Genomic DNA, 26,834 nt, shown 5'->3' on the forward strand with positions numbered 1-26,834 from the left:
ATGGTTTATCATTAAAACACATCTTTCTATTTAATGCCTGTAGATTGGCTCATTCAAAAACTTATTTGAGTTATCTGAAAGCTGCTGGATGAATTACTCATTTCTACGAAAGATTCATTAGTAAAGATAAACACCAAGCATTTAATGAATACTTCAGGTGCCCATTCTTTGCTTACACAATCTGGTCTGTTTGACTGAAGACATAAAAGGCTGGATAGGATTCATAGAATCTGAAATGTTTATAACAGTAACTGACTGGGAGATGAATGCCACACTTCATTGATAATATAAGCATAATGTGTCATATTATATTACCGCCGTGTTAATTCATCAATCCACACAAGTTTTAAACATGACTGTTATTACAATATCAAACCCTAAGGCTTATTTTTTTCCTATTTCTTTACTATGGTTTTCACAATTCATTAACATCATAATCAACAGAACTGACAGCACACACTACATACTGTCATTTTTCACGGTTTTACAACGTCTGTTGGGATAACAGCGAGGATGGTAGTGTAACTGTCATTACCTATAGACGGCTCGGTGGCTCTGATCCTTCTCCTCACCGTTTATGACACAGGAATATAAACCAAAGGATTCTGCACCTGAATACCAAAAAAGGACAAAAAAACAAGAGAGAAATTTTAAAAATAGGAAGTAAACAGTATGCAATGTCAGCCTTTGTGTCGGGCTTGCAAAAAGATTAATGACACAGGCTTATAATTTGTAACAAAAGTCCAAAAAAGCCCACAGCGAACATAATTAGGAGATGCAGCATTTACATGTATGCATTCTCTAAGACATGAATCACACTTTAATTAGGCATGAAGCAAACGTGCATTGTGTATTTCCACCTACATGCCCCTGAGACCTTTGTGACTGCTGCCTGAACTGCTCAGATAAACTGCTGCAGCGTTTCTAATGAGACTAAAATACATGGATCGCTTCCAAGAGACCGGCCTGGACTATTAGAGCAAATACTGTAAACACACGTATCTCCTATTCTCTGTCTCCATAACATGAATTGCCTCTTGTGCCCATTAATGCTGGCTCTTTAACAGACACTATGATGAGGGTCAATATGTGGGTGGCAACAGCAATTGAATCAGTCCTGCAGTCCTCAAACAGAGGATTCTCATCTCCCTCCTCAGTGCAGCGCTCTTTCTCATTGGGAGATTACAGATAGTCTGTTTAAGCAACATCTCTTAGACAGAACCTGCAGCTTTAATAAGATATGACAAAGGGATCTTCAAGGTCCCCACAAGAGTTCTAATTCTTTAGACCCCTTATCATCAAAATAGTCCAAAATTTACTCTTAAATCTTACAACTTAGATTATTATAAGATTGATGGAATTCACTAAAAGTTAACTGTGGTAAAACAAAACTTTACAGTCGTTTTACAGATGTTGAGCATTTGCAAAGCACTGATTTATCTGACAAATCATATCAGCCTCTGATAAAATTAACTTTGTTGACTAAATATGGTGACACAAGAAATCAATTTTGTCCCGGCTAAATACTCAAAGACTGTGGTGAAGACCACACTGTCTTCACCACATAAGTGGGCATAGGGTGCTGTTGGAATACTACTACACAAGTAGTAGTTAGTAGCTAATTAAACAGGTGAGACTTACAGTTCAATTAGTCTTAGACTTTCTAAGTCTCTTCTAGGCTATTATACTCAGTAGAATATCTGAGTAGATATTTTCTGAATTTCACAATCAGTGCATCGTTGTTCTGCTTCATACTGAAAAATGATTGAATCTTCCAGTGGAAGTGACACAAAATTACATCAAGCGATGCGCCTTCACTCAGTTTGGGAAATTTTACAGTTTTATGGGAGTTTTATGTCTAGAACTTCAAACAACTCACTAACTTCTTTCTGGATGTGTGTTTTCTCACATCCCTGAGCAAGCTGGCTGAGCACCTTTTCACTAAACAGGTCATTTAAATGTCCAGTCTACTGCTTTTATTCTCGAGACTTAAAAGCAGAGGTGACATCATTTAAAAAAAAAAAAAAAATACTACTACTCTACAAATACATGAATAGTAAATGGTTATACTGTGTATCAGTATGGCTTAGTATTGTATTACTCCACAGTTAGGACAGTCATGTGGATGACTGTGTTTAGTGTATGACAAAATTTTGATTCCTGAACATTCCTGTGGCTTTGCTTCATCAGCTGCGCTGCGTTAAGCCTTGAAGAGCAATTGTTGCCAGTTTGGCTAGACACCACTGACAGTGTATATTTAAAGGGAATTAGGCACAGCACCAGCCACTAGTGCTGATACACTTCCTGGCATTTACAAGCAAGTCTCAGAAATGTAGTTAATGGATTAAAGGGGAAAAATGTAAAAAAACAAAACAAAAAACAAAACAAAAAACCAAAACTGCCATCAGCACTGTCCGACTACCGCATTTGCTAACCAATGTGAGTTTCTTCAAGAAGTCTTTACACTAGTTACACAACAGAAAAACAAACCAAAAGCTAAATGCTAGCCATCGCCACCATTTATGTTTGGAATTGAGTTTTTACCAGACTTACTGGAGGAGCGAGAGCGCCCATTCATGAAGACATTGAGGAACTTCTTGGAGAAGTGGAGGTCCGCCTCTGGAGTAGAATCCTCAGATAGGCACGCTGTGGCCTCTCGACGCACTCCTCCTATCCGAGGGTCATGCTCCTCTTCCTCATACTCCTCTCCGATGGCTGACTCGTATGGAGACGAGACACAGTTGTCATAGACGGTGGCCGAGTCACTGTCATCGCTGTAGCCTTGGTAACACTGCCGGAGACTGACTAACTCCAGCTGAGCGTGTTCATCCACCACCAATGTATATTTAACTGAGTCATATGTCAGGCCGCTGGCCTCTGAGCTCATGGAAGTCCTCGGTGGGGCGGCTCCCTTTACCCCTCCCTTTCTCATCTTTGCGTCCATTATTAACCTGTCCACATCCTCGTCGTCCCCACAGTAGCTTTCATCTGTGGCATCAACATACTCAACTGATGACCCAGCCCTGAGCATGGCCCCAGCTCCTGTACTTGTGCCCTTTAGGCTGAGGTCCAGTGCATGGGAGGAGTGAGCTGACACAGCCATGCTAGGTGGCGTGATGAGGGACTCTACACAGGAAGCGTATGACGGTGGGGGGACATAGATCTCATCCTCCTCATAGATGGAGGGGTTGGTCCGGTCCGAGAGGGGCTGATAAGGAGGTGGTCCCTCTGTGTCAGAGCTAATGGACATGCGTCCCTGCTCCGTCTGCTGTGAGAGGAAAGGCCGGTCCTGGACGGTGGGGGGTTCCAGGGGATCTGCGGAACGTTGCACAGGAGTCAGATAGATCTCCTCTGTTGGCTCGATATGAACGTCTGTGTGGTATCTAATCCTCTCCCTGTGGGACCCACTGCCATCCGCCTTCCCTGATGGATATAGAGGAGCTGGTGTATAGTTCTGTGGTGGTGGTGGTGCCGGTGGCTTCTCCTGAATCTTGGACCGTGTCCCAGCCCCTGCAGATGAGCTGTGCGAGTGTCCCGAGGTGTGGCTGTGTCTGCAGGGGGCGTCGGTGGAGGTCCCGCGGTCTTTGGTCTGCGCTCCCCCTCCGTGCACCTTGTCCTCGTCGCTTAGACAGCTGTGCTCACGTGGAGGGGTGAGATCACCTAGAGGGAGTGCGGGTGTGAGCAGAAACATGCAGACACCCAAGCAAACACACACGCAGATGCAGATGCACAAGCAAAGCCCAGTCGCGCACACGGAGCAAACATACGTGACGCAGAAACGCAAACATGATGGACAAACAAATGCGCACACATGCACGAAGACAGACATGGCAGCGAATGCACAGGCAGATAAAATAAAGCACACACAGAAAGAGAGAAAAGTAGAAATGGTTAGGTAACGGATGTCAGGATTACACAGCCAAATCCCCATTACTCATCAAATTCAGAGTGCAGCCAGGAGAAGGTGATTGACGTGTTATGTCATAATCCATTGGCAGGGGATCCAGACATCATTCCTGAGTATTTTAAATGGCATTTAAAGAGCAGAGGGGCTAATTCAGGACAGGACTGATTTCAAATGAAATCTGTTTAATTCTCATTTAAATGTTAAAGGTGTGCATACAAGAAGCACTGCAAAATTGAAAGAATCTTTTCATTATATTTAAAAAGTAAAATCTCTCCTTACTTCTACACAGAATCACTTTGATTTGCAATTCAGATTGAACACAGTTGTCTCAGATGGCTAATAAAGCCCATTTAAAATGGTGCTTGTAGGGCTATGTGAAGACATAAGGTTTTATGTCGACTATAAAAATAAATGGCGGGAAGCATGTACTAGAGGCACTCCAGAACTGGGCCTATTTCTAAATAAGCGATCGCTGAAATGCCACATGTTAAACTTTGCCTTGCAGTTTTCTTCTACTCTGTAGATTCAGACTGAAACCATTAGCGGGCAAACAGATTTACATTGTTTTTTTTCAGTGAGTCTGACATATCAAATGACAAATCGACTATGTGCTCGCAGTCACACCTAATGAAATTCAATCCAATCCAAATAAAACCAAACTACCCAGACAGCAACACTGTTACACTTGCCATTATTTCAATTTATAGAATTTATAGAGGAATACAAGGGCATCATCTCAGAACAATGTGCTCTAAAAGCTCATAACTCTATTCCTATTGCTTGAATAGAGCATAAAAGTGGATTTCTCCTGATTTTGGAAGATTGTTCCCCAGATTTGCCTTTAAAAGGCTTAACACCTAATATTTATGTTTTTCTAACTGTTGGCTGTGAATCTGGTTACTCTAGCCTTGGATGGTGCTCTTCAAAGAACAGCATCAATGGGCTATGACAGCCTCTAGCTAGCTTTAAGCCTCAGCTGGCTACCACACACACACAATATACAGCATAGCCTCAGCTAGCTCAACTTGCCCCAGCAGCTAATCCAAGGCTGAGCAGTGTCCCAAAGGTTCAGAGGGACACACAAGCTGTCAGACTCAATGCAAATCACACACGCCCACACTGACTGAATGTTACTAACACAACAATGGATTCTGGCTTGCACATCCCAGTTATCATCAACTAAATGAGAAAATGTGTCTAAACTAAAACATGACTCATAAACATGATGTGGGAATGCTCACCTGTTTTAAGGGGCGAGGATGAGCCTGAAACCTTCTCCTGCCAACTGTATTTCTTACCAAGGGAGTTGTTGTTTAACGTGTCCTGAAAAAGGAAGAAGATGAAGGAAGTGGAGAGAAGGAACAACAGATGGAAAAAAGAGGAACAGAGATGGGTTTGCTCACTGAATTCTGGATCCTGACACAACATATACAACTTCTCTGTGTGTGAGTGTGTGTGTCTCTCTCTTCCTCTCGCTTCTCTCTCACTTCACATACACACATGCACACACAAACCTTTTATTCTGTTGAATGAGCAGGAACTCTTTTGTCCATGCTCCGTGGTGTGCATTTAAAGGGACCCGACATTTACACAAGCCACTGGGAAACACACTCACGCAGTCAGACAGCCTCTTTAGGCTGTTTTGGGGGATAATTGCTGATTGAAGTCATGAAACTTGTGAGGTTTCCTTTTTTTCTGTACATTTCTAAATATGGAAATAAAGAACAAATAAAACCAAAATCAACCTTGTTACAAAAATCTATTTGAACATCTTTGTGGTATCTATATGACACTTTCATTTATAAGTACAGAAAAGAGAGGTTGCTGATCAGTGTCACTGTGAAAGGAGTCGTTTAAAGAGCAGCTTATCAGTGATTGGTGAACAGATCCTAAAGGGTGTGGCTGCTCAAAGTGACATCTCTGCTGAGTCCAATTAAATACAACTCAGTGCATCCAGTCCACACCCACAATCAGTCACAACACAGTGACTGAAACACTTTTCAGCATGGTGTTAAAGTTTTTCATAAGCCATGTCCGCTAGTGGTTTTCAATTCTTCCTAAAAAAAGGTATCTCAAGCAAGACGTGTGGACTACATAATACATTTATAATAAGAAAAGAGTATAGAAAGTCCCTTATTTGCACATTTTTAATCTCTTTTTAAAATATATGTATATAAATGCAACAACCAATAAAATAATTGATCATGGCATCTAGATTAGGCCGGAGAAGGCAGCAGTGTTTACAGAAGATTTGCATTTAGCCACCAAATAGGTTTTAAAAGTAATTATTTCTAACCTTTCAAATAAGCTTATGAATCTGATCATTATCACGACTTATATATTTTGGGACTCAGTGGCTTATTTTAACTGCTTCCACAGAAAGACTATGGTTTAACACTCAGTTGTGGATAATAGAAGAGTTAAACGAAGATTTTAACAGATGGAGAGCTGGAAACTCCTGTGACGACAGCACGCACAAAATAACATCTTTTCCTCCTCCGTCCACCCACCACGCGTGACTCACTATTCCATCTATGTGTACCAGGCGGAGACGGGGCTGTTGCCATGGTAAAGAGTGAATCAGCAGGTAGGAAACAACTGCATATATCTGAGTAGTCAGCTTCAGCAGATAAGTGAATCCGTGACTAAAATCTGTGTTGAACTTGATACAACGGAACACAAGCTTGCCAACTTGAAGTGTTTGGAGACCTCGGAAGCTGATTGAGTGAGATGGGGCACCTTAATTGACAGCTGTCTCAGCCTATCACAGCTGCATCTTGTGTGACCTCGCCATATTTGGATTTTCTGCATGAAATTCATAAATAGACAAATAGAGACGGCTATTAAAACCAGGTCAGCTTGAAACTTTATAAAACAATTTTAAATTGCAATATGCTGCTTGTTCTTTTTTGTATCTAAGTAGACCTTCCATATAGTCACACTGCCACACAAACACATATGCACTTCAACATACGGAGCATGCCAGATAAGTAATTAGAGTTAGATTAATCCTTTCTCGGAGGGACATCTGTCTCTCTGGCCACTGAATCACTTCAATCGGGAAGCAAAAGTCTGTAAAGCAGCATCCTCCTCAGTACTGCAAAAGATTTATTACACTGTGCAACTTTGACTGCTCGATATTTCAAATACTATAACAACTAAAAGGTGGACAGAATCAGAACTGGTTATTCATTTTAAAATGGTAAAGAAAACTAATTTTACCTCATTTATTTGACCACTGCACAAGCACAAAAGGTTTTTAATGATGAAATTCAACCTCTTAACAGTCTGACTCAATGTGGCACCTTTGACATTATTGGATTAAAAAAATACTGCTTTTGAAAAAAACCCTCAGTGGGTTAACCCTGATCAGAGATGCTTTTGTTCAGACACGGGACTCGCTGCCAAACGATGCAGAGCAAAATGTGTCGTATACTTTTGCATTTCTGCAGACTCATTGACCTGGAAACAGTCTCCCAGTGTACACAACCTACTCCTCTTTTAACAATTCAAGGTCTGAGAAAAAACATTAATGACTGGAAATCATCAGAAATCTTCTGTCTCATTCCTGCTGAGTAAGGATGCACAGTGTGACACTGTTCACTGTCATGTCTGTCTCAGCTGATTTAGCCATGCTGTCTCAATAACAGAACAATACTTTAATAAATCTACTTCAGCGATGACAGATCAGTTTGGTTTTTTTTGTATAATCCCATGTGATCTTCCCAATCTATTCATGTATCCATTTTGATGGTATTTCGGGCACAGATTTTGTTTTGTGTTTCGTTTTACTAAAACATAATATTACACTGATTTCCTTGATCACACCTGATGATATTTTTTATGACCAAAAAGTATTTTAAATAATAAGTATTTAAGTAAAAGCTTGACACCCACAACTGCTAATGAATTTATCTGGTATAATATGCAGCCTGTTGCTCTGTGTCTTCACTTTCATTGCATGTATTAAACCTTTTAAAGAAACCTTAACAGTAAAGTATTTTAACACTGTTTTAAATGTTTTTTCTAGTTGCTGCATAAAAGGTAAAAACGAACAGTACTGGAATAGACAGGAAGATTTCCCCAGTTGAAACATAAGTGAGACCAATTACTTCCTTTATACTTTTCAGTTCTGACAGCTCAAACAACCTACAGGAAGAAAGCGGAGCACTGAGCAGAGCAGTCTTTGCTTCCAGATCAAGAGCAAAGCAAAGGCAAATAGGCTTTAGACGCTTGGCTGATCGTGCTGACTGCCTGCACTCAAGGAGGGCAAACTCACTCACTGTGTACATTACTATGTATATGACATAGAGGTAGTTTTACATTTCAGTGAATCAAATGAAATATTTCTAGAATTCAAATGTAAACACATGAATAAAATGATTTATTTTTTTTTCTTGAATGACATGGTTTTGCCTTTTTTCTCCCAAATTAATTCCATCACATGAACAAGTCATGGCAACAAATCCTTTATTATCTGAATTAACAGTGTAATGTATCATGTAAAATGATTTCTGACTCTTTGGCCAATTTTATTGTATTTTGTTCGGTTATAAGGCAAAGTAACTGTATTGTTTATCCAACCATATTCTCTGAAACACTAAAGCTCTTTTCACCTAACAAGTTCTAATACACTCACTACATGCTACTTTTCCTTCCCAGAACCAAACGAAACGTCAGTGACGCTTGTGCAGGTGTTGAAACATCTCCTGAAGCTAGATAAAGGTTTTGATTTTGTGCACATTAGATGCGTTTTATTTGAACTTGGACACTGTCCTCAAGTCAAGAAGATCAACATTATTAGCAAGAGGCTATAATGATGAATGTCCTGGTCTAGTAATCGTTACGGGTATAATGGAGGGAGTCAAGAAAAGACCACCTACTCAAACCATAACTATACCACTGTCATTATCAAAACTTAATTAGTAGATTGTAATGCTCAATTCTTAATTCATAGGTTTTATTAATGAACGAAAAAAGAAAAATCTAAATGTCTGTTCTATAGTACAAACACATTTTTTAAACACTCCATCACTGTCACAGTGATGGACACATTTGTATGGCTACACCGCTGCTCTTTATTGATACTTTACATTTTTTAGCTCCTATTCCAAAACTAAAGCCTAAAACTACCCTAAACAAAATGTCTTCCTTCTTAGTGTTGGTCCTCACTTAGATTGATTTACATGGACACACACACAGACACACACAGACACGAATGGTCACGAGCTCAAGCACCATTGAAGCAAACAGAGACGGGCACCAATAGAAAAAAGGAAATGACAGTTGAGGCTATTGTTCAGTGGAGAAAACACATCCTGTCAGAGAAGCAATTGTAGTGAATCCAGTGGTGATGTCAAGCAGGTTATCCAGTTACATTTCCATTTTCAAACGTAATATTTGTGTGAGAGGAGGCTCCAATATAGGTGGAGTGAAAAAACACTAAAAGAAAAACACTGAAACATTCTCACAGTCCTCCCGATTACTCATCAATGTTTGTCATTCCGCCACAAACTGTGTAGCTGTGTGAGTGAATGTGTGTGTGTGTGTGTGAGAGAGCGAGAGGATAAGGTTAATTCAGGCTATACCTGTGTGCGTGGCACGATTGGGAAGAGGTTAAGGGTCGTGGGTCTCTTGGGCCGGTAAGTATCCATGGTAACAGGTGCTGCAGGGTCCTTGGTGACTGGCGGAGTTGAAATTGCAGACGCCTTCGAGGATTCTTTGTCACCGCGGTAACCGTCAGCACCATCGATGAGGTCCAAATGCAGCATCTCTGCCTGAAGCTGGCCGACTGCACCTAGCTCCGCCTTCCCCGACATGCTATTGGTTCCTCGCCTCACACGGCTCTGCAGGGATTGGAATAAGCACGGCATCAGTCAAGACAGGGAAGAGAGAGAGAGGTAGACAGTGAGAGAGAGTGTATGTGGATGGGATGAGGAGATTTAGCTGGCCAATTGGAAGCAACTCTGTCTTCAACAGGAACACACTCACTGCCAACACACAGTGCCATTTAAAGCTGAGACGGACTATTTCTAGCATCAAGCTTCTCTACCTGACAGAATTTACCTGCAGTAATGAGTAAAAACTCACTTTGCTCTGCTATTTCTCATTTTATCTTTTTATTTTTAAAGCTTAGAAACCTATTCTAGTAAGAAAATTAGTATGAAAATTTCAAAACAAATTCACGATATTGACCCTGGAAACAGGGAATCCGAAAAACATTCACACCCCCAAAAGAAACAGATATAATACCTCTGGCCTTTCGTGCAGCACTGCAATTGCATCAGTTTGTTAATTGCTTTGATGATGAAACCTCTCAAAATTGATGACTCCGTTAGGCTAAACAATCAATTCATAAAACAAGAGTTGGAAAATTAGGCACATTTATTTACTCTAATGCTAATCACACACAGTGTACAAGATATGAGTTTGTTGGCAAAAAAAAGAAGAAGAGATTCACTGCTGCTGAAATCAAAACAACACACGAGCAAAGGATTTGAGAGACAGTAAGTCAGAGGGCACTAGGACAGTACAGTCTGCTTCACTTATCATCACTATCCTTGCAGCTACACATACAAAACAGACACACACAGCACATGGCAAGTCGTTGTTAAGCCTATTACAGTCTTTCGTGCTCTCTGTTTGCCTCACATACAGAGAAACCCGTAACAAAACAAATGCAAATAAAACAAGCACATGAACAATGATGAACAACTGTTTTGGAGGTCTGTCACCTTCTACAGCACAATCAGAAAAAAAAGTTATTTAGAGTAACTTTTTGAATCTTATAAATTTAAAATAATCTGTTTAGTTATTACAATTTGAGAGACATGAGCAAAAAAACAAAACAAAACAAAAACAGTATAGTTGCTCTAGAACTAAAACCTAATTAAACTTAATGCTATAACATTTATTTTTGATACTGAGTAATATGGTACCTTTATTTATTTATTTTTTTTGTTTATTTGTTTTGTCAGTTTTAGACCCTATAAAATTTAGTTTGGATCCAAGTCATATTCTTTTTAAACATCTGTGTTAGTCCTGATTAAAGTTAACAGTGTTTTCTCTAGGCTGACTGTGGGGTGGGGCTGCAGTATTGGATCACCCCCTCAAGGCAATTATGTAATTCTCAGCTGCCATACGAAACACAGTCACAGTCACCTTAAACTATTTTAGGAAACAAACCTCACAAAGGAAACTGTGAGGAAGAGAAACCCCCCCCCCACAATTTAATAACCTACTGTTCTGTAAACACTTCATACACCGAGAAATCACAAGTACCAGGAATGTATTATAACCAATATAGTAAACATTTAAACCTTTGTTGTAACAGACAGCACTCCTATTAACTGAATTTACTTGCTGCAGACTGTAAGGTAACAGTAAGGCAGTGGCTGAATGGAATGGAGGTTAATTCATTTCTGTTGGCTAAGTGCTGCCTTCAAGCACATTTGTATGCAGTGAGACACTCATCCCAGATATCCAGAGGTCTCTCACTCCCAAGAAAGAAAGAAGCCGGCCTGTCTTTGAAATAGGACTGCTATAATGGTTTGCTAAACAGCCAAAAGCTAAAGTGGAAAATGTTCATCTAACTGTATTCATATTCAGTCCACATTTATTAGACTTGTATGGTTTAGGCCAGGGGTCTGCAACCTTTTACACCCAAAGAGCCATTTGGACCCGGTTTCCACGCAAAAGAAAACACTGGGAGCCGCAAATACTTTTTGACATCTAAAATGAAGATAACACTGTATATATTGTTTTTTATCTTTATGCTTTGTGTGAACAACTAAGGTGTGCTGCTTATGAAATCCATGAAGTGCTACAGAGAAAATTAAATTATATTTATGTAATCAACACATTTTGAACTCTTAAAGAAATATAACAAAAGGAAAGACACCAACCTGAACTAAAATGATCCATGTAGCAAACAAAAACTGTTGTGAGCCGCCACCCTTATATCGCCTTTAGGCTGTTGGAGCCTTGACCTGACTCTTAAAAAATAATTGGAAAAAAGCTCTATGCTGCTGAAAAATGAAAAATAGATATTTGCAAAATTCTGCCTAAATATGTATTTTACCTGGTTAATGCGTGCGGCGGGGCGTGGTTTGCAGCGCCGCTGCAGGGGAGGCGGACGCACCTGAGCGACACCCGCAATCACGCCTCGCTGCCTTTACGTCTGCGCTATCTGTGCTGTTGTGTTGTTGGTGGTGTATGTCGGGCTGTGAGCTGAAAAGCTACAGCCGGCTGTATGCGTACAGCAACCGTGTGTGAAAAGTGCTCAATAAAGAGATTCTCAAAAGCATGCTCATGGAAACATCGTCGGGTCTGCCGTGATTTGTTTACAATGGGACTTCTGCTCCTGAACCTCTGCGCACAGAGTCCGCAAATCGGGGCTATACGAAGTCAGTTTACGCAGGACTGTAAGCTGTCATCTGTCAGGCATGAACGGTGTTTGTCTTTAACATAGTTCACGGTGGAGAACAGCTGCTGACATAATGTGGATCCGAAGATCCATAATTGGCCTACCTGGGGTTGAAAGTCTCGATAAATGCACGGCGTTTCGGCGGGTACACCGGCTTCCGCGAGTGTGACTCTTATTTTGAGCGATTAAAAAATAATAGAATATAATTTTATTTTTATATTTCAATATCACAATAATCTTCCAATTTAGAACTACAAGTTAAAAAGAACTAACATAAATAAAATACACTTCAGCTAAATACTTCTAATTTATTTGCCCAAACCAGGCGGAGCCGCAGTATAAGGACTAAAGAGCCGCAGGTTGCCGACCCCTGGTTTAGGCATTTAAGCATACAACTGTTTTGAATCAAAACGAGGGCAAAAGCAAGAATAAAAAGCTCTTTTAAAAATACAGAGATAAGCCAAACACAATGATTGTCAGGACGCAGAAATTAACTGTACATGGAGATCGTACTCTTTATAGGCTTGTTTACTGCCCAGTACATATCACACCATGGATTACTTTCAAAGATGATACAAGAAAGGACTGACACCAACATGTAAAAATTTAAATATATATATATTTTCCATAATCTTAGATTGCAGTCAATCATGAATTCTATGTTTGGAGTGTGAGTTTATATGTAATCTCTACTAGAGCTGTTTTTGTTATTTAGTCAGCTTGATGCCAGCTGTTGTAGATGGGATGGTTGCATGTCTAATATGCTGACAATAAGTAACTGCAACAATATCTGGAATAAGCATGTTTATACACACTTACATGTGACAAAGCCATGATTTAAGTTCATGGGAAGAGGCTTGAGGTGAGGAGGAAGAGGATATCATTGTCTTGTTCCTATGTGTTTTCACTCCTTTGGTGAAGGGGACCTCTCATTCAATAATAAAACATAGGTACGACCCTTCATATCTTAAGTCTGAAGGTGCAGACATGAATTCAAATGTGCCTCCACATAACTTTATTGAGTTTTCCTCCATTTCCATCTTTGGCATGCTACACATGTGGCCAGTCTCCAGGCACATACATAAAATCTGATTAGACAGAACATCCATGGCCATCTCCACAACTGTGGCTGGGCAACATAATGGCTTACATCTCCTATAGTTTTACTAGATTAAGTCTTTATTTGTGAGAATGCATCAATTTGATGGAAGACACAATGACACCTTAATCAATGTATATTTATGAGTACAATTCTTTTTTCATGCCTGACCAGTGTTGGGACTAACGCGTTATTAAGTAACGCGTTACAGTAACTACGTTATTATTGTGGTAACGAGCACGGTAACTAGTTATTATGCCAAAACCAGGAACGCGTTACTCGTTACTGGGATTTAGATAGGCTCGTTACTCGTTACTTCGTGTGGTGGATATCGCGGAGCTTCCACAGATTCAATAACATTAGCAAGTGGTGGAGGCCAGCAGGTGGATGAAGGAAAAGGGAGGCAAGAGGAGAGACCCGAAGTGGCCGCCGGTCCGCGTGTCAGGTGAACTGAACTTCAGGTAAGAAGTTATGACCTGCAGTCTATCTGAGTCAGATATAAACCAAGTTTAGGTGGAGTTTATTTTCGGTATGCTGACATTTTCGTACTGCGTGCTAGCTAGCATGACGGAGTTTCTATACAGCTGGGTGGGTGCTATGTTACTGATGTTGAACTTTATTTTGTTCATACGGTTAATTATTAGAGTTGCCAACCGTCCCCTAAAAAACAGAATCGTCTGGTATTCAGAGAAAATATTACGCGTTTCGTACTGAGGTGAAAAGGAACACAGTTTGTCCCGGACTTCAGCTACAATGAAAAAGACACAAAGCTGAAGCTGCACAGCTGCCTCTTCTTCTCTCATTCTCTCCCGTTTCTACGTCAATCACGAAACTGATCAATGATCAGCTGATCGGCTTTTCTCTCTTGTTTATTTATCGCCCACTTTGCGCCAGAAAGAGGAAACCAGCGGATGTCGCGTTAAACAACAGCAGCACGTTTAAGCTTGATCAGCTGTTGTTAGAATTTATTTAATATTAATTTCTAGTATCAGCTGATGTTTGCTGGAGCCACAGCTGTAAAGCTGCTGGTCATGATATCGGTTTGGTTAACTGGTGAGAGGGAAACATGAAGATGAAACCAGGAGATGTCCTTACTGAATCATCAGAGCTGAACAGGTGATGGAGAAACAGGTTTACCTTTTAGGTGACATGGATGAGTTGAAGGGAAGTTATGAACTGTTTCTGAGAGACAAATAACACCAGCATCCTTTTCTACGTAGCTGACAGCTGGTAACTGTGCAGGGGCGGGTCTAGCAAAGTGTTGCCAGGGGTCCAGGTAGGGCATTAACAGGGAAAGGGGGGCACAAAGAAATACTTTTCTTTATTATTCTCATTTAAAATGTCTCGCTTTTAAAAAAAATAATTATCTGAGTCTTACAACAAACGATTGATAGATTGATACATATATACCATCAGAACAGTGTACATCACTGTCACAACAGTGTTTATTTTCATTCAAAGGCTTTATGATTTTTCCTATAATGGTGGGCTGGTCTCTAGTCAAAATGCCCGGGACGATTTTTTTGTCCCAGTCCAGCTCTGTATGCAGCTCATCTGCAGTCTGGTGTTACCTACATCTTCCTATTCAGAAGGCAGAATTTCCAAGTTCTGAGTACAATCAAAAGCACCACGACTGCAGTTTTTGTGTTGGATGTAAAAAGCAGGCTAGAATCATGGCGGCGGTCAACGATGGTCCAGGCGTGGGATTTCTCTCGTGGAAATGTGCACATTATTTTTTCCTTTCTGTTGGTAGGTGGCACAGTGCACTTGTGGCAAGTAAGCAAGCTAGAAGACTGGCAATCTTGCTGGGTATCCAGTTACGGAAGCAACACATTAACAAGAGAATTCTGAGTAAAACCAAAGTTACTTTCCCTAGTAACTAGTTACTTTGAAAGTAACGAGTAACTTGAAGTAACTGAGTTACTTTTTTAGAGAAGTAACTAGTAATGTAACTAAGTTACTAATTTAAAGTAACTTACCCAACACTGTGCCTGACTATATCTTTAATCCTTTTTTTGAGCATCCGGTATAGCAGGGGTCAAGCCCAAGGGGTCATGTGAGAAACTGGGACTGCTGTTGAGGGTCACTCCAGTAAGCCTATAACAAGACAATATTAATACTGAGCAGATCTGAGATCAGTTTATTGGTGTGGCTCTCCACAACAGGTCCAGTTTCTCTCCTCGGTTAATTAATTGCCCACTCCTGCTACATATGTTTATCTACCTTTCCATCCTCTTATCTACTTAATAATCTTCCATCAATCTATTATCCATCCATTTATCAACCATCCAGCAGTCTAATGTTATATATTCGATTCTTGTTCTTTGATCTATCCATCAGTCTACCTGGCATTTATCCCATCCCATCTATATACCACCGTTCATCATTCAGTCTAACAGTTATACTGTTTATAAATGACTGATGTTGTTGATGTCTTAAACCTGTGTTTTGTTCACAGCAGAGATTTTGGGAAAATGATGCTTTTGCTCACTTGATATTTGACCTCAACAAACAATATAAGGATTTTAGGGTCTCAAATTTTGCTTTAAAGTTTCTTTTAATACAGTTTGATGTTAATTTTGTAAACTATGGATAGACTTACAGTAATACCGGTGATCAAGCAGGGCTCAATTTGAGGCCTGCAACCTTCGCTGCCTTTGCTTCCCAGCTAATGTTGTCATGGTCACTATAGCTCATCGTTCATATGCAGTCATCATTTATCCACCTATCTATTCTTTACACAATCCAATTATCCATCGGTCATCTTTAATCTACCAGCCATATCCAACCAACCATTTACACACACTGCAAATACCTGTAAGTGACATGTCAGGAGCAGTGAGTTTGTGTTAGGGCAGCAACATCATGTCAATGTCTGTCTGTGTGTCTAATAACAACAATCTTCCCACAAATATTTTTCTTCCTTTGCCTACCCCCACTCTCCTTCACTTCACCTTTTCACCTGCTAAAAATCAATGCCTCCTAATGGAGCCTGCAACTGCTCTTCTCCTCTTCTTGTTTATGACCAGAAATTATTACTGGACTCTGGAGAGCCCTGCCCCCTGTTGCTAGGAGACAAGGAGATCAGTGACTAAGGAAATCATGCTGCCTTGAAGACGTGATGCTCTTCTCTCTCCCAATCAGAGTAGTAGGAGCAGGGGAAACACAAGGAAAGACTGAAAATGTCAAATCACCCCAAACGTACTGCTCAGCTGCAAACCGAATGCCAGAAACATAAAATATAGAAGCAGAACATCTGAACCATACCATATGTGTTTGTCATATCCAGAGTTTTGGCTTCACTCTGCTCTTATAAAATCCAGACTTTTTAGAAAGCACAAAGTCTAGTATGTATTAATGAAAAACCCAGTAAACATAGTCATGGCATAATATGTTTTTCTCTCTCTCTCTCTCTCTCTCTCTCTCTCTCGCTCTCTCTCTATATAAATATACATATAGATAGATCTATATATAGACAGATATAGATAGAGATATATATATATATATAGATAGATATAGATAGATACATATATAAAATTTGGCTTCAAATGAATCATGCAGTAGAGGGTTGGGCCTTGTAAGTGTCTGTTCATGTCAATGGGAATCCATAAAGGTAAGCACAAGGCTGAATATCAGAGCACTGCTGTCATATCGGTTGTTCTTTATTAACAGTAGCAGAGCCAAACAGGGCTTCTCCTGTTTCCGTTTGCATTGAGAAAGCAGCTTCCTCTCCACTGTTACCATGTGTGGATGAGATGACGTGAGCGGTATCCATGGGGGCAGTGTGTGTGTATGTTTGTGTGTGTGTGTGTATAAGTGCCAACACTGCATGTATTTTCAGCTTTGACATGTGCAGTAGGTGAGAGAAACACTGTTGCCATGGAAATGGGTCTGCTTCTCCACTGGTGTTTTGCTAGACCCTCTTTCACTCCCTCTCTCTCTCTCATTGCTCCATTTTTTTCCTATTGCTTCTGTCCTCACTCTCCATCCTCACTCTTCCTCTGTATATCACTCTCCTTCTGCCCTTCTGGATTAAGGGGATCTGTTTCACTGATACTTATTGATACAGGTTCACCTTTAAAACATTTTTATGGGCACATTTTATTTTAAGACAATACTGTCAAAGTTATACAGTGCATTACAAATATCAGTAATTGAAATGATACACGAGGGACATGACACCTTTTTATGAAGTTCATTAGCTCAGATTTTTCCAACTTTCTGTAAAAGGTTTTTCTCTTTTTGTTTCTGTAAAATTAAAAATAAATCTTTTCAAATATTTACATTAAGGAAGTGAATTTAATGTAATATATTCAATATAATATACCAAAATCTGTTATGTAATCTTTACATGAAGTATGGCAACATCAGCCATTCTGGGCCAAACTGTTCTGTCAGTTCCCAAAAGCATGTAAACACTATGATTAAAACTGGTCTAGATATTATTTAAATCCAATAAATTGACTCGTTTAGCTGTTTTCCTAGGTTTTAGAATCAAGTGGACCATTCAGCGGTTTAAGATAGAGAGGATATATGAGGATAGTTAACACTATAATATCTAGCTAGTTGAATACCCTGTCAACAACCAAACAAAGGTCTACAACCCATGCATTGTGGTATTAAAAAGCTGTACAGAGCAAGAAGGACATGAACAACTGTTAATGCCTTGTGCCTATTCAAAAAACAGGAGACAAAACAGTGCAGCTCGCTGAGAAGACCAGAGCCTCAAACAAAGCAGGTGAAGCTTTGAGCTGGAAATGGGGTTGGCGCATTATCACCTAAAAACTGTTAAATATTTTGAATTATGTTTATTTCATGAACACAGGACTGAAAATTGGACTCAATTACAAACAAAATAAGAATTAATTAGCCTTAAATATAGAATGAAGGCAAGACCATTAGAAACATTTGCACAATATCTGGGAAACAGTTTCCAGTAAGCAAACAGTGTTTTCTTTTGATAGACACAGTAGTGCTTGACAGATTTAACAGCTGTACAAAGAAGTCGAGACAATGGCTTACATTGTGTGCTTTGTTAATAGGTTTGCGACAATAAAGCAGAATCTAGACATAATATAAAGACTTGATTCTCCATGTGTGGTAAATCTGTGTGTAGACACTGCTTTTTGTGTGTTTTTGCAGTCACTCAAATGTAATTGGCCTATCTGACCCCACCCTGACATGCGACATTTCAGCCATCCGCACACGGCAAATGACTCCTAATCAAATCCATTCACCCTTACACTCAGGCATGAAAGCCCTTCCCTTTCTCTCTCACTGATCTTTATAATGCATGTTGTCACTTTATGTCACTCAGAAGCACTAAATATCTCTAAGTCTCATTCTGGACATGAGCTGCTCTCCATTAACCCTTCACAAACCCTTGACGATAGCCATGTGCACACTAATTTAGATAAAAGCCCATTTTCTCTGTTTTAGGCTTCTGTCTAGAAAAATAGGTCTTCTTCAACAGGAGCTTCTTAACTGTGGAATTGCAAGTGACTTTGGCGGATTCATGTTTGTGTCTTCACCACAAAAATGAATCAAAGAATCTATTTAGTTACACTGTCAGCAAAATAAGCAGAAGCTTTGTTTGAGAAGAACATTTTGGGATAAAAGCACCTAAATAGTCTAATAATTCAGGCCTATTTGATGGTAATTTGGATTTCTTCAAAAATATACCGACAATCTGAGCTTGATTTACAGCAGTCCAGCTTGTTGATTTAAAACATCAACAACACTCCTGCTCAGGTGCAGGAGTGTTGGTGTCCAGACGGCAGAGACTTTATGGGTAAACTGCACGTGGTTAGCTACAATGGTTAATATCAGTCAGCTCAGCTTTTATGTCCTTTTACATATATATTAAGTTTATATTTAGTATCAAATACTGTATACCCCAATAAAATGTCAGGAAATTATGGAAAAATATATATCTTTTCAATCCAAGTCTAATAAAAAGAGATATAAATCAAAGAGAGATTCTGATACAGAAGGAAAACAGACACACCCGTCTGTCTCTCTGTGTTAGCCCTGTGACAGACTGGCGACCTGTCCAGGGTGAACCCTGCATCTTGCCCTGTGGTACCTGGGATACCCCCCCGAGACCCTTATAAGGATAAGCGGATGAGAATGGGTGGAAAAGGGCATCCTGTCCCATCAATTATTTGAAGTACTGTACAAAATATCTCATTCCTACCACTATTAACACTACTATCAATCTGTGCTTACTTCTGCCTCTGGTGGCCAATTTGGGCCTATTTTTAATCAGTCAAGCTACAGGGGTCCGTTCTTCGTACCTCGCTTACTACATCCAAGATCAAATGACACATCCAAGATCAAATCATCGCGCCAACTTTGAGCTCGCTAATCCGGTTCTCCGAACACACCTGTTGTTGACGATTAGTATAGCTGGATGAAGTAATCTGAGATCACTGGGTGGCTTAAAAGGGGCTACGCATCGATAGTAGAAACATTGATCGGCAACCCTTTGATTGGTCGGCGAAGATGTCGAAGGAGCGCGCTCAGTATTTTTCGGCAGCAGAGCAAGAACTCTTGATTGAGGGATTTCAGGAGTTTCAGAGTTTAATTAAAACGCAAGGGAACACTGCAAAGGCTGCAAAAGCAAGGAGAGAGGGCTGGCAGAAAGTTGCTGACAAATTAAACTCGTAAGTAATTTATTATATTATATTACATTATATCCTCTTTCACATTAGAGCCATAACAGGACCCACTAGAACATGGGAACAAGTAAAAGTGAAATATAAGAATATTCTACAGAATGGTAATATTTATCACTTATATTGCTTTTAGTCTCTTGAAAAGAGACCCTGAAATAATCTGTTTGTTTGTTTATAACAGCAACCAAGAAAAGGGCAGAGCAAATAAAGACAGGTGGTGGTCCTGCACCCCCTCGTCACACCCCGGCTTTTTTTACTGTGACATTTATTGACATTGTGGGTTTTTTGTGTGTAGTTTTACATAACACTCCATCACTTTTACCTGTTCCCATGCAAGGGGTGACTGAAGCATGCACAGTAAGTCGGGAGCACGCCCCTGCGGGCGGTTTATCCTTCAAGCTCGGGTCCTCTACCAGAGGCCTGGGAGCTTGAGGGTCCTGCGCAGTATCTTAGCTGTTCCCAGGACTGCGCTCTTCTGGACAGAGATCTCCGATGTTGTTCCCGGGATCTGCTGGAGCCACTCGCCTAGCTTGGGAGTCACCGCACCTAGTGCTCCGATTACCACGGGGACCACCGTTACCTTCACCCTCCACATCCTCTCGAGCTCTTCTCTGAGCCCTTGGTATTTCTCCAGCTTCTCGTGTTCCTTCTTCCTGATATTGCTGTCATTCGGAACCGCTACATCGATCACTACAGCCGTCTTCTTCTGTTTGTCTACCACCACTATGTCCGGTTGGTTAGCCACCACCATTTTGTCCGTCTGCATCTGGAAGTCCCACAGGATCTTAGCTCGGTCATTCTCCATCACCCTTGGGGGCATCTCCCATTTTGACCTCGGGACTTCCAGGTTATACTCGGCACAGATGTTCCTGTACACTATGCCGGCCACTTGGTTATGGCATTCCATGTATGCCTTGCCTGCTAGCATCTTGCACCCTGCTGTTATGTGCTGGATTGTCTCTGAGTTCTTACACAGCCTGCACCTGGGGTCTTGCCTGGTGTGATAGACCTATCTATGGATCTTGTACTCAGAGCTTGTTCTTGTGCTGCCATGATTAGTGCCTCTGTGCTGTCTTTCAGTCCAGCTTTGTCCAGCCACTGGTAGGATTTCTGTATATCAGCCACCTCCTCTATCTGCCGGTGGTACATACCGTGCAGGGGCCTGTCCTTCCATGATGGTTCCTCGCCTTCCTCCTCTTTCTTGGGTTTCTGCTGCCTGAGGTATTCACTGAGCACACTGTCAGTTGGGGCCATCTTCGTGATGTATTCGTGGATGTTTCTTGTCTCATCCTGGACTGTGGTGCTGACACTCACCAGTCCCCGGCCCCCTTCCTTCCGCTTAGCGTACAACCTCAGGGTGCTAGACTTGGGGTGAAACCCTCCATGCATGGTAAGGAGCTTTCTTGTCTTGATGTCAGTGGCTTCTATCTCCTCCTTTGGCCAGCCTATTACCTATTACCCCAGCAGGGTACCTGATCACGGGCAGGGCGTAGGTGTTGAGGGCCCGGATCTTGTTCTTACCGTTCAGCTGACTCCTCAGGACTTGCCTGACCCTCTGCAGGTACTTGGTGGTTGCAGCTTTCCTAGCGGCCTCTTCATCGTTCCCATTCGCCTGTGGGATCCCCAGGTACTTGTAACTGTCCTCTATGTCTGCAATGTTGCCTTCTGGTAGTTCAATCCCCTCAGTTCTGACTACCTTCCCTCTCTTTGTTACCATCCGACTACACTTCTCCAGCCCGAATGACATTCCAATGTCATTGCTGTATAGCCTGGTAGTGTGTATCAGTGAATCGATGTCTCGTTCACTCTTGGCATACAGCTTGATGTCATCCATGTACAGGAGGTGGCTGACAACCGCTCCGTTCCGTAGTCGGTATCCGTAGCCAGTCTTGTTAATGATCTCACTGAGGGGGTTCAGGCCTATGCAGAACAGCAGTGGGGACAGAGCATCTCCTTGGTAGATCCCGCACTTGATGGTGACTTGTGCTATGGGCTTGGAGTTGGCCTCTAGTGTTGTGCGCCACATCCCCATTGAGTTACTGATGAAGGCTCTTAGGGTCCTGTTGATCTTGTACAGTTCTAGGCATTCCAGTATCCAGCTGTGGGGCATTGAGTCATAGGCCTTCTTGTAATCAATCCAGGCAGTGCACAGGTTGGTCAGTCTGGTCTTGCAGTCTCGGCTGACTGTTCTGTCTACCAGTAGCTGGTGTTTTGCGCCTCTGGTATTCTTGCCAATCCCTTTCTGTGCCCCACTCATGTATTGACCCATGTGCCTGTTTAGCCGATATGATGCCTGACAGGAGCTTCCATGTAGTACTGAGGCAGGTTATTGGTCCTTCTCCCATATGCTCTTCCAGTATTGCTCCGTCTCCAGCCTTGGTGGTGCTGTTCTGTTATTGTTCCCTTGCCACTGAGAACAGCTGGTTTATTCTCCTGCCTCTGGTGTACCTCCTCAAGCGGGTGGCAGTTTCCAAGGCCTCAGGTATGGACAGCTTGCTGTATTTCTTATGCACCTTTCTGCAACTCCGTTAGTTGGACCTCCCTCCGTGCTACTTTGATCTAGCCTCCTTCTCCATGGAGGGTATTGCCCCTTGTAGCCAAGCATCTCACTGATCACTGCTGCCGTAGTGTAGATCAGTTTGTTAGTGTCGGTAATTGTGGTTGTAGGTATCATCCGTAGTGCTGCGTTAACATCATCTAGCAGACCTTCTGAGGGTACTTCACGTAATCTTGGTAACCGGCTACGGGGGATCCATGCTTGGCCATGATCCTCTGGCACTCAACGATCCTTCTCTTATCGCACTTGGGGCTATGTACCCAATCTCGGGTGGGGGTGATGATATCTCCCCCCTGACCTGGCGTCCTGACTCCTCCTTGCCGTAGCATTTATGTTGTACCTCGTCAATCTCTAGCTGTGATAGCAGTCCCTTCTTTCGAATGTTGGAACACTGAGCTACTAGTTGTTTCGCCGTCATTGTGGATGTTGGGTATCGAAGAATCCATAGGTCCCTCATCCTATTCATGTAACCCCTTCCGCCAGGGTTACTTGCGTAGTAGCATTCCAACAACGCCCTGTTTTCGTCTCTTGCCCACCGATGCCTTCTTGTTCCAGTAGCCCACTTGTCATCAGGGCTCATGTCTGCGGTAGGCTCGCTTAGCATAGGGGGTCTAGCCTTAGGACCCTTACTGGATACAGACGCCCCAGGCAGGAATCGAACTTGCGATCTTCTGCTCCAAAGGCATGTAGCTTAACCACTACGCTATCCAGCTGCTGCTATATATATCTATATCTATATCTATATCTCTATATCTATCTATCTATATCTATCTATATCTATATATCTATATATATCTATATATCTATATATCTATATCTATATATCTATATATATCTATATCTATATCTATATCTATCGATCGATCGATCGATCGATCGATAGATAGAGTTAAGTAAATAATACCCTCACGGGAAAATCGATATCTCTCTATGAGCACACTGTCGCGCTGAGCTAAAGGATCCTGTCTATCCCGCAATATCCGCTGAATTCTGAAAACTCTCCTTATCAATCTTGCACCTTCCGCAATGGGTTGCTCGCGTACAAACGGACAGGACATAGCTGCGACAGACTTCCCAAATCCACCTTCGCTTTTATAGCCGTGGTCTCTCATCTTGATTACACGAAGTGTTTTACTATTACTACTCTAAAATATGAATTACATCTGAAATAATCAAATACATGAAATAGAATGATTAATAGTACATTTCCCTTTTTTTTTAGGAAATGACCTGTATGTATCTGTATGAAATCAATAAAAGAATCAAATACTGCATTATCTTTAGTTACATTGATAATATTTATTTATGGAAACACAGTGGAGAAATATCGCTGTTGCTTTCGTATGAATGAAGCGGACATACCTGAGTGGCCGCGATCTAATCTTGTTTACATAAAGTAAGCCTGCTCCCAAGCAGGTTTACGCTTATGGATCTGTTGCTATGACAGCAAGTCCCGGATAAGCTTCGGAGAACCGAATGATCCAAGATCACGCGAAATCGTCAACAATCAAATCCAGCTAACTTACTTAGCGAGGTACGAAGAACGGACCCCAGGACTGAACAAGCCCCAGAGGCGACATGGCTATGTGGTCGATGGTAGACACCTGTGGCAATGGGACTGAAAACACCTGAACTTAAAGACTAAGAGGTCAGCTGGAGAACTTCCGTCCTTATAATGTAGTTAGCCCACTGTCCATCCACCCACCGAGCAATACCACAGTGCACATCTCTGTGGCCCCCTACTCAGGCAGACACCACACATGTCTGGTGTGTCTGATGTTCCTTCCATGTGATTGTTCATTATTGATGAGACCAGATACATTCTCAGTCTCCCATCGGATGATGAGATCACTGATGAATTCAGCTTGGTGTGTGTGTGTGTGTGTGTGTGTGTGTGTGTGTGTGTGTGTGTGTGTGTGTGTGTGAGTGTGAGAGTGTGTGTGAGAGAGAGAGAGCTCCCTCCCAAATATTCTAAAGCTGCACTGCCTCCTCATAAATTTTTTAAACAGACTGGGCCTCTAAAACTCAGTGCACTTTAAAATGAGAAGCAAAGACAAGGCAGTACCCCTGAGGTTTGTGATTACATCTGAAACATGAAGAATGTCAGTCAGTCTCATTCAAGCTGATTCAGTCTTTTGATCCTTGCCTCTGTTTTCCATCGTTAAACATTCTGCCAGAAATGTTTTCAAGCACATCATAGTTCACATGACAAACTGAACAAAACTAGAAAGACGTGGGAAAGAAAGACACAAAGACCAATTCACTCGCTAATAAGGTTCTTATGGTTAATGTAATTTAAAAAGCTGAACATTTACACTTCCAGCATACTGAGGAAGTTGATATACCATTTATGTTGCATTTGTGTCTACTATGGTTGTCAAAAAAACTCAGATATTAACTGATATTAAAACTAATGTTTAAATACTAATAAATACTAATAAATTAATCAAAATGATTTTTTAAAAATTGTCATCTTTACCTCCAACTGGCACAACAAGCACAGAGCCCCTCCCATCACTTACAGCTAAAGGAATTTTAAGAGGAAAGCATCTATTTTAAGAACATTGAAGTATTAAACCGCAATTATAAACGCAACCCTGGCTGGTGCACATGTTAACTATTAGCAATTGTCCGATAGCCACATTAGCCATTTTAGCACAACTAAATACCGTGCCCAAAGTTAAATTTCAACTTTGCCATAATGCTCTTCTTCTATATTAATGAAACTATTTAAAATTTTGATACCCAAAATTTTAAATAGTTTCATTAATATGTTTAAATTTTTTTTACCTTTTGTTTATTAGAAGATTCTATGATCAATTACCAAAATAATTTATAAAATTATTAAAACCTCTAAACTTAATCTTGAATACTTGTTTTGTTAAATCTAACTTATAAATGGGAAAATTAGTTGAAAACTGAGCACTCAACTATTACAATAAATGACTTCTTTGCCACTCGGTAAATCTCTTCTTTTATGTGTAACTTGTTCTCTGCCAACACTTAATGAAAAATGTTTGTTAGCCAGTGGCTACATTTGTTATTTGTCATCAGAGCTCGTTTCCTAAAAGCAACTTCTTTTAGTCTTAAGTGACGGGATTGAAGATGGGCACAAGACAAATATAGAACACAAAACATGAACTAAAAGAATCAAGCTGTGTACAACTGTGGGGTGGGTGTAGTGCTCTATGCAATATTAAATGGATGGTTTAAAAACCTCAATGAAAATAGCAGTGGGTAAAAAATAAACACTGTGACGTCTTTCTTTTTATTACTACAACCTCCCTCTGTCTGGGGTCTATCTGGATTTCATGCTGGTGACAAAAACAACAATTTCCTTTATTCTGCATCCTCACTGGTGAGTCAGTGCAAGATAGAAAACACTCATCAACAGATGAGAATCAACAGATCTTGTTACTGACTACCACAAAAGATTATACGACCCGGTTATTTACTGTACAGGTCGGGAAACCAGCATTGCTAAATACACAATTCACTAAGCGCTGGACCCAATTCCAAGCATGTGACTGTTGTAGCTGTTATCTAGCCATAAGATCGCCAAGAAATTGTTAAATTGGACATTTTGCAATTTTTGTCCTTCAACATATAACTGCTAAAATGATCTTAGAACAAGAACAATATTCTATATGCGATCTACACACTAACCAAACCTTAACTTTTGAGCCACATCTAAATTTTCAGCCTAAATGGTCTCCTACAGGATCTGTACTGTCATGAGAAGAAAATTGCACGATAGGGGGATTGCATTTTTGTCCTTCTTTCTTTTTTTCTTAAACAGTGCGCTTATTTCCCCCCCTAATCATTGGTTGACATACTGAGGAGATAAACAAGAAGCAGTGCTAGCGGATCACAATCTCCTGATTCTTATAGAACCTTCAGGCCTTAACTTTAGCTTTAGCCTTAACTTTAACTTGCAGGTTTCGACCAGTTCTTTGCTCCAAAAGAAAGTTAATCCCCTTAGACTAGATATGTAAAATGATGTATGTATGGCATATGCTTTGCTCTAAAACAAACATGCTTAGATGTCCAAAAGTGAAGATGCTTGGCCATAATGGACAGTATCACTTTTGGAGAAAACCAAACAAACCCTAATCACCCCATATATATCATTACACACAGTGGTAGAGAGGTAATGAATGACTGTACTT

The 26,834-nt window shown here is 40.9% G+C and overlaps 1 protein-coding gene across 4 annotated transcripts in view; it reads right to left on the minus strand.

Moving 5' to 3' along the window:
* mapk8ip1b (mitogen-activated protein kinase 8 interacting protein 1b) overlaps nt 1–26,834 on the minus strand; it is a 52,655-nt gene that overhangs the window by 9,503 nt on the left and 16,318 nt on the right. For all 4 annotated transcript variants that reach the window (XM_019350347.2, XM_005455738.4, XM_013274755.2 and 1 more), the window contains 4 exons: nt 9,496–9,753; nt 5,149–5,230; nt 2,554–3,660; nt 536–611 (listed from right to left, as the gene is read on the minus strand). In XM_019350347.2, the coding sequence (XP_019205892.1) occupies nt 536–611; nt 2,554–3,660; nt 5,149–5,230; nt 9,496–9,753 (1,523 nt within the window). The remainder of the gene's footprint in view (nt 1–535; nt 612–2,553; nt 3,661–5,148; nt 5,231–9,495; nt 9,754–26,834) is intronic.

This window comes from Oreochromis niloticus, linkage group LG1 (assembly GCF_001858045.2).
Source record: "Oreochromis niloticus isolate F11D_XX linkage group LG1, O_niloticus_UMD_NMBU, whole genome shotgun sequence".
Lineage (NCBI taxonomy): Eukaryota > Metazoa > Chordata > Actinopteri > Cichliformes > Cichlidae > Oreochromis > Oreochromis niloticus.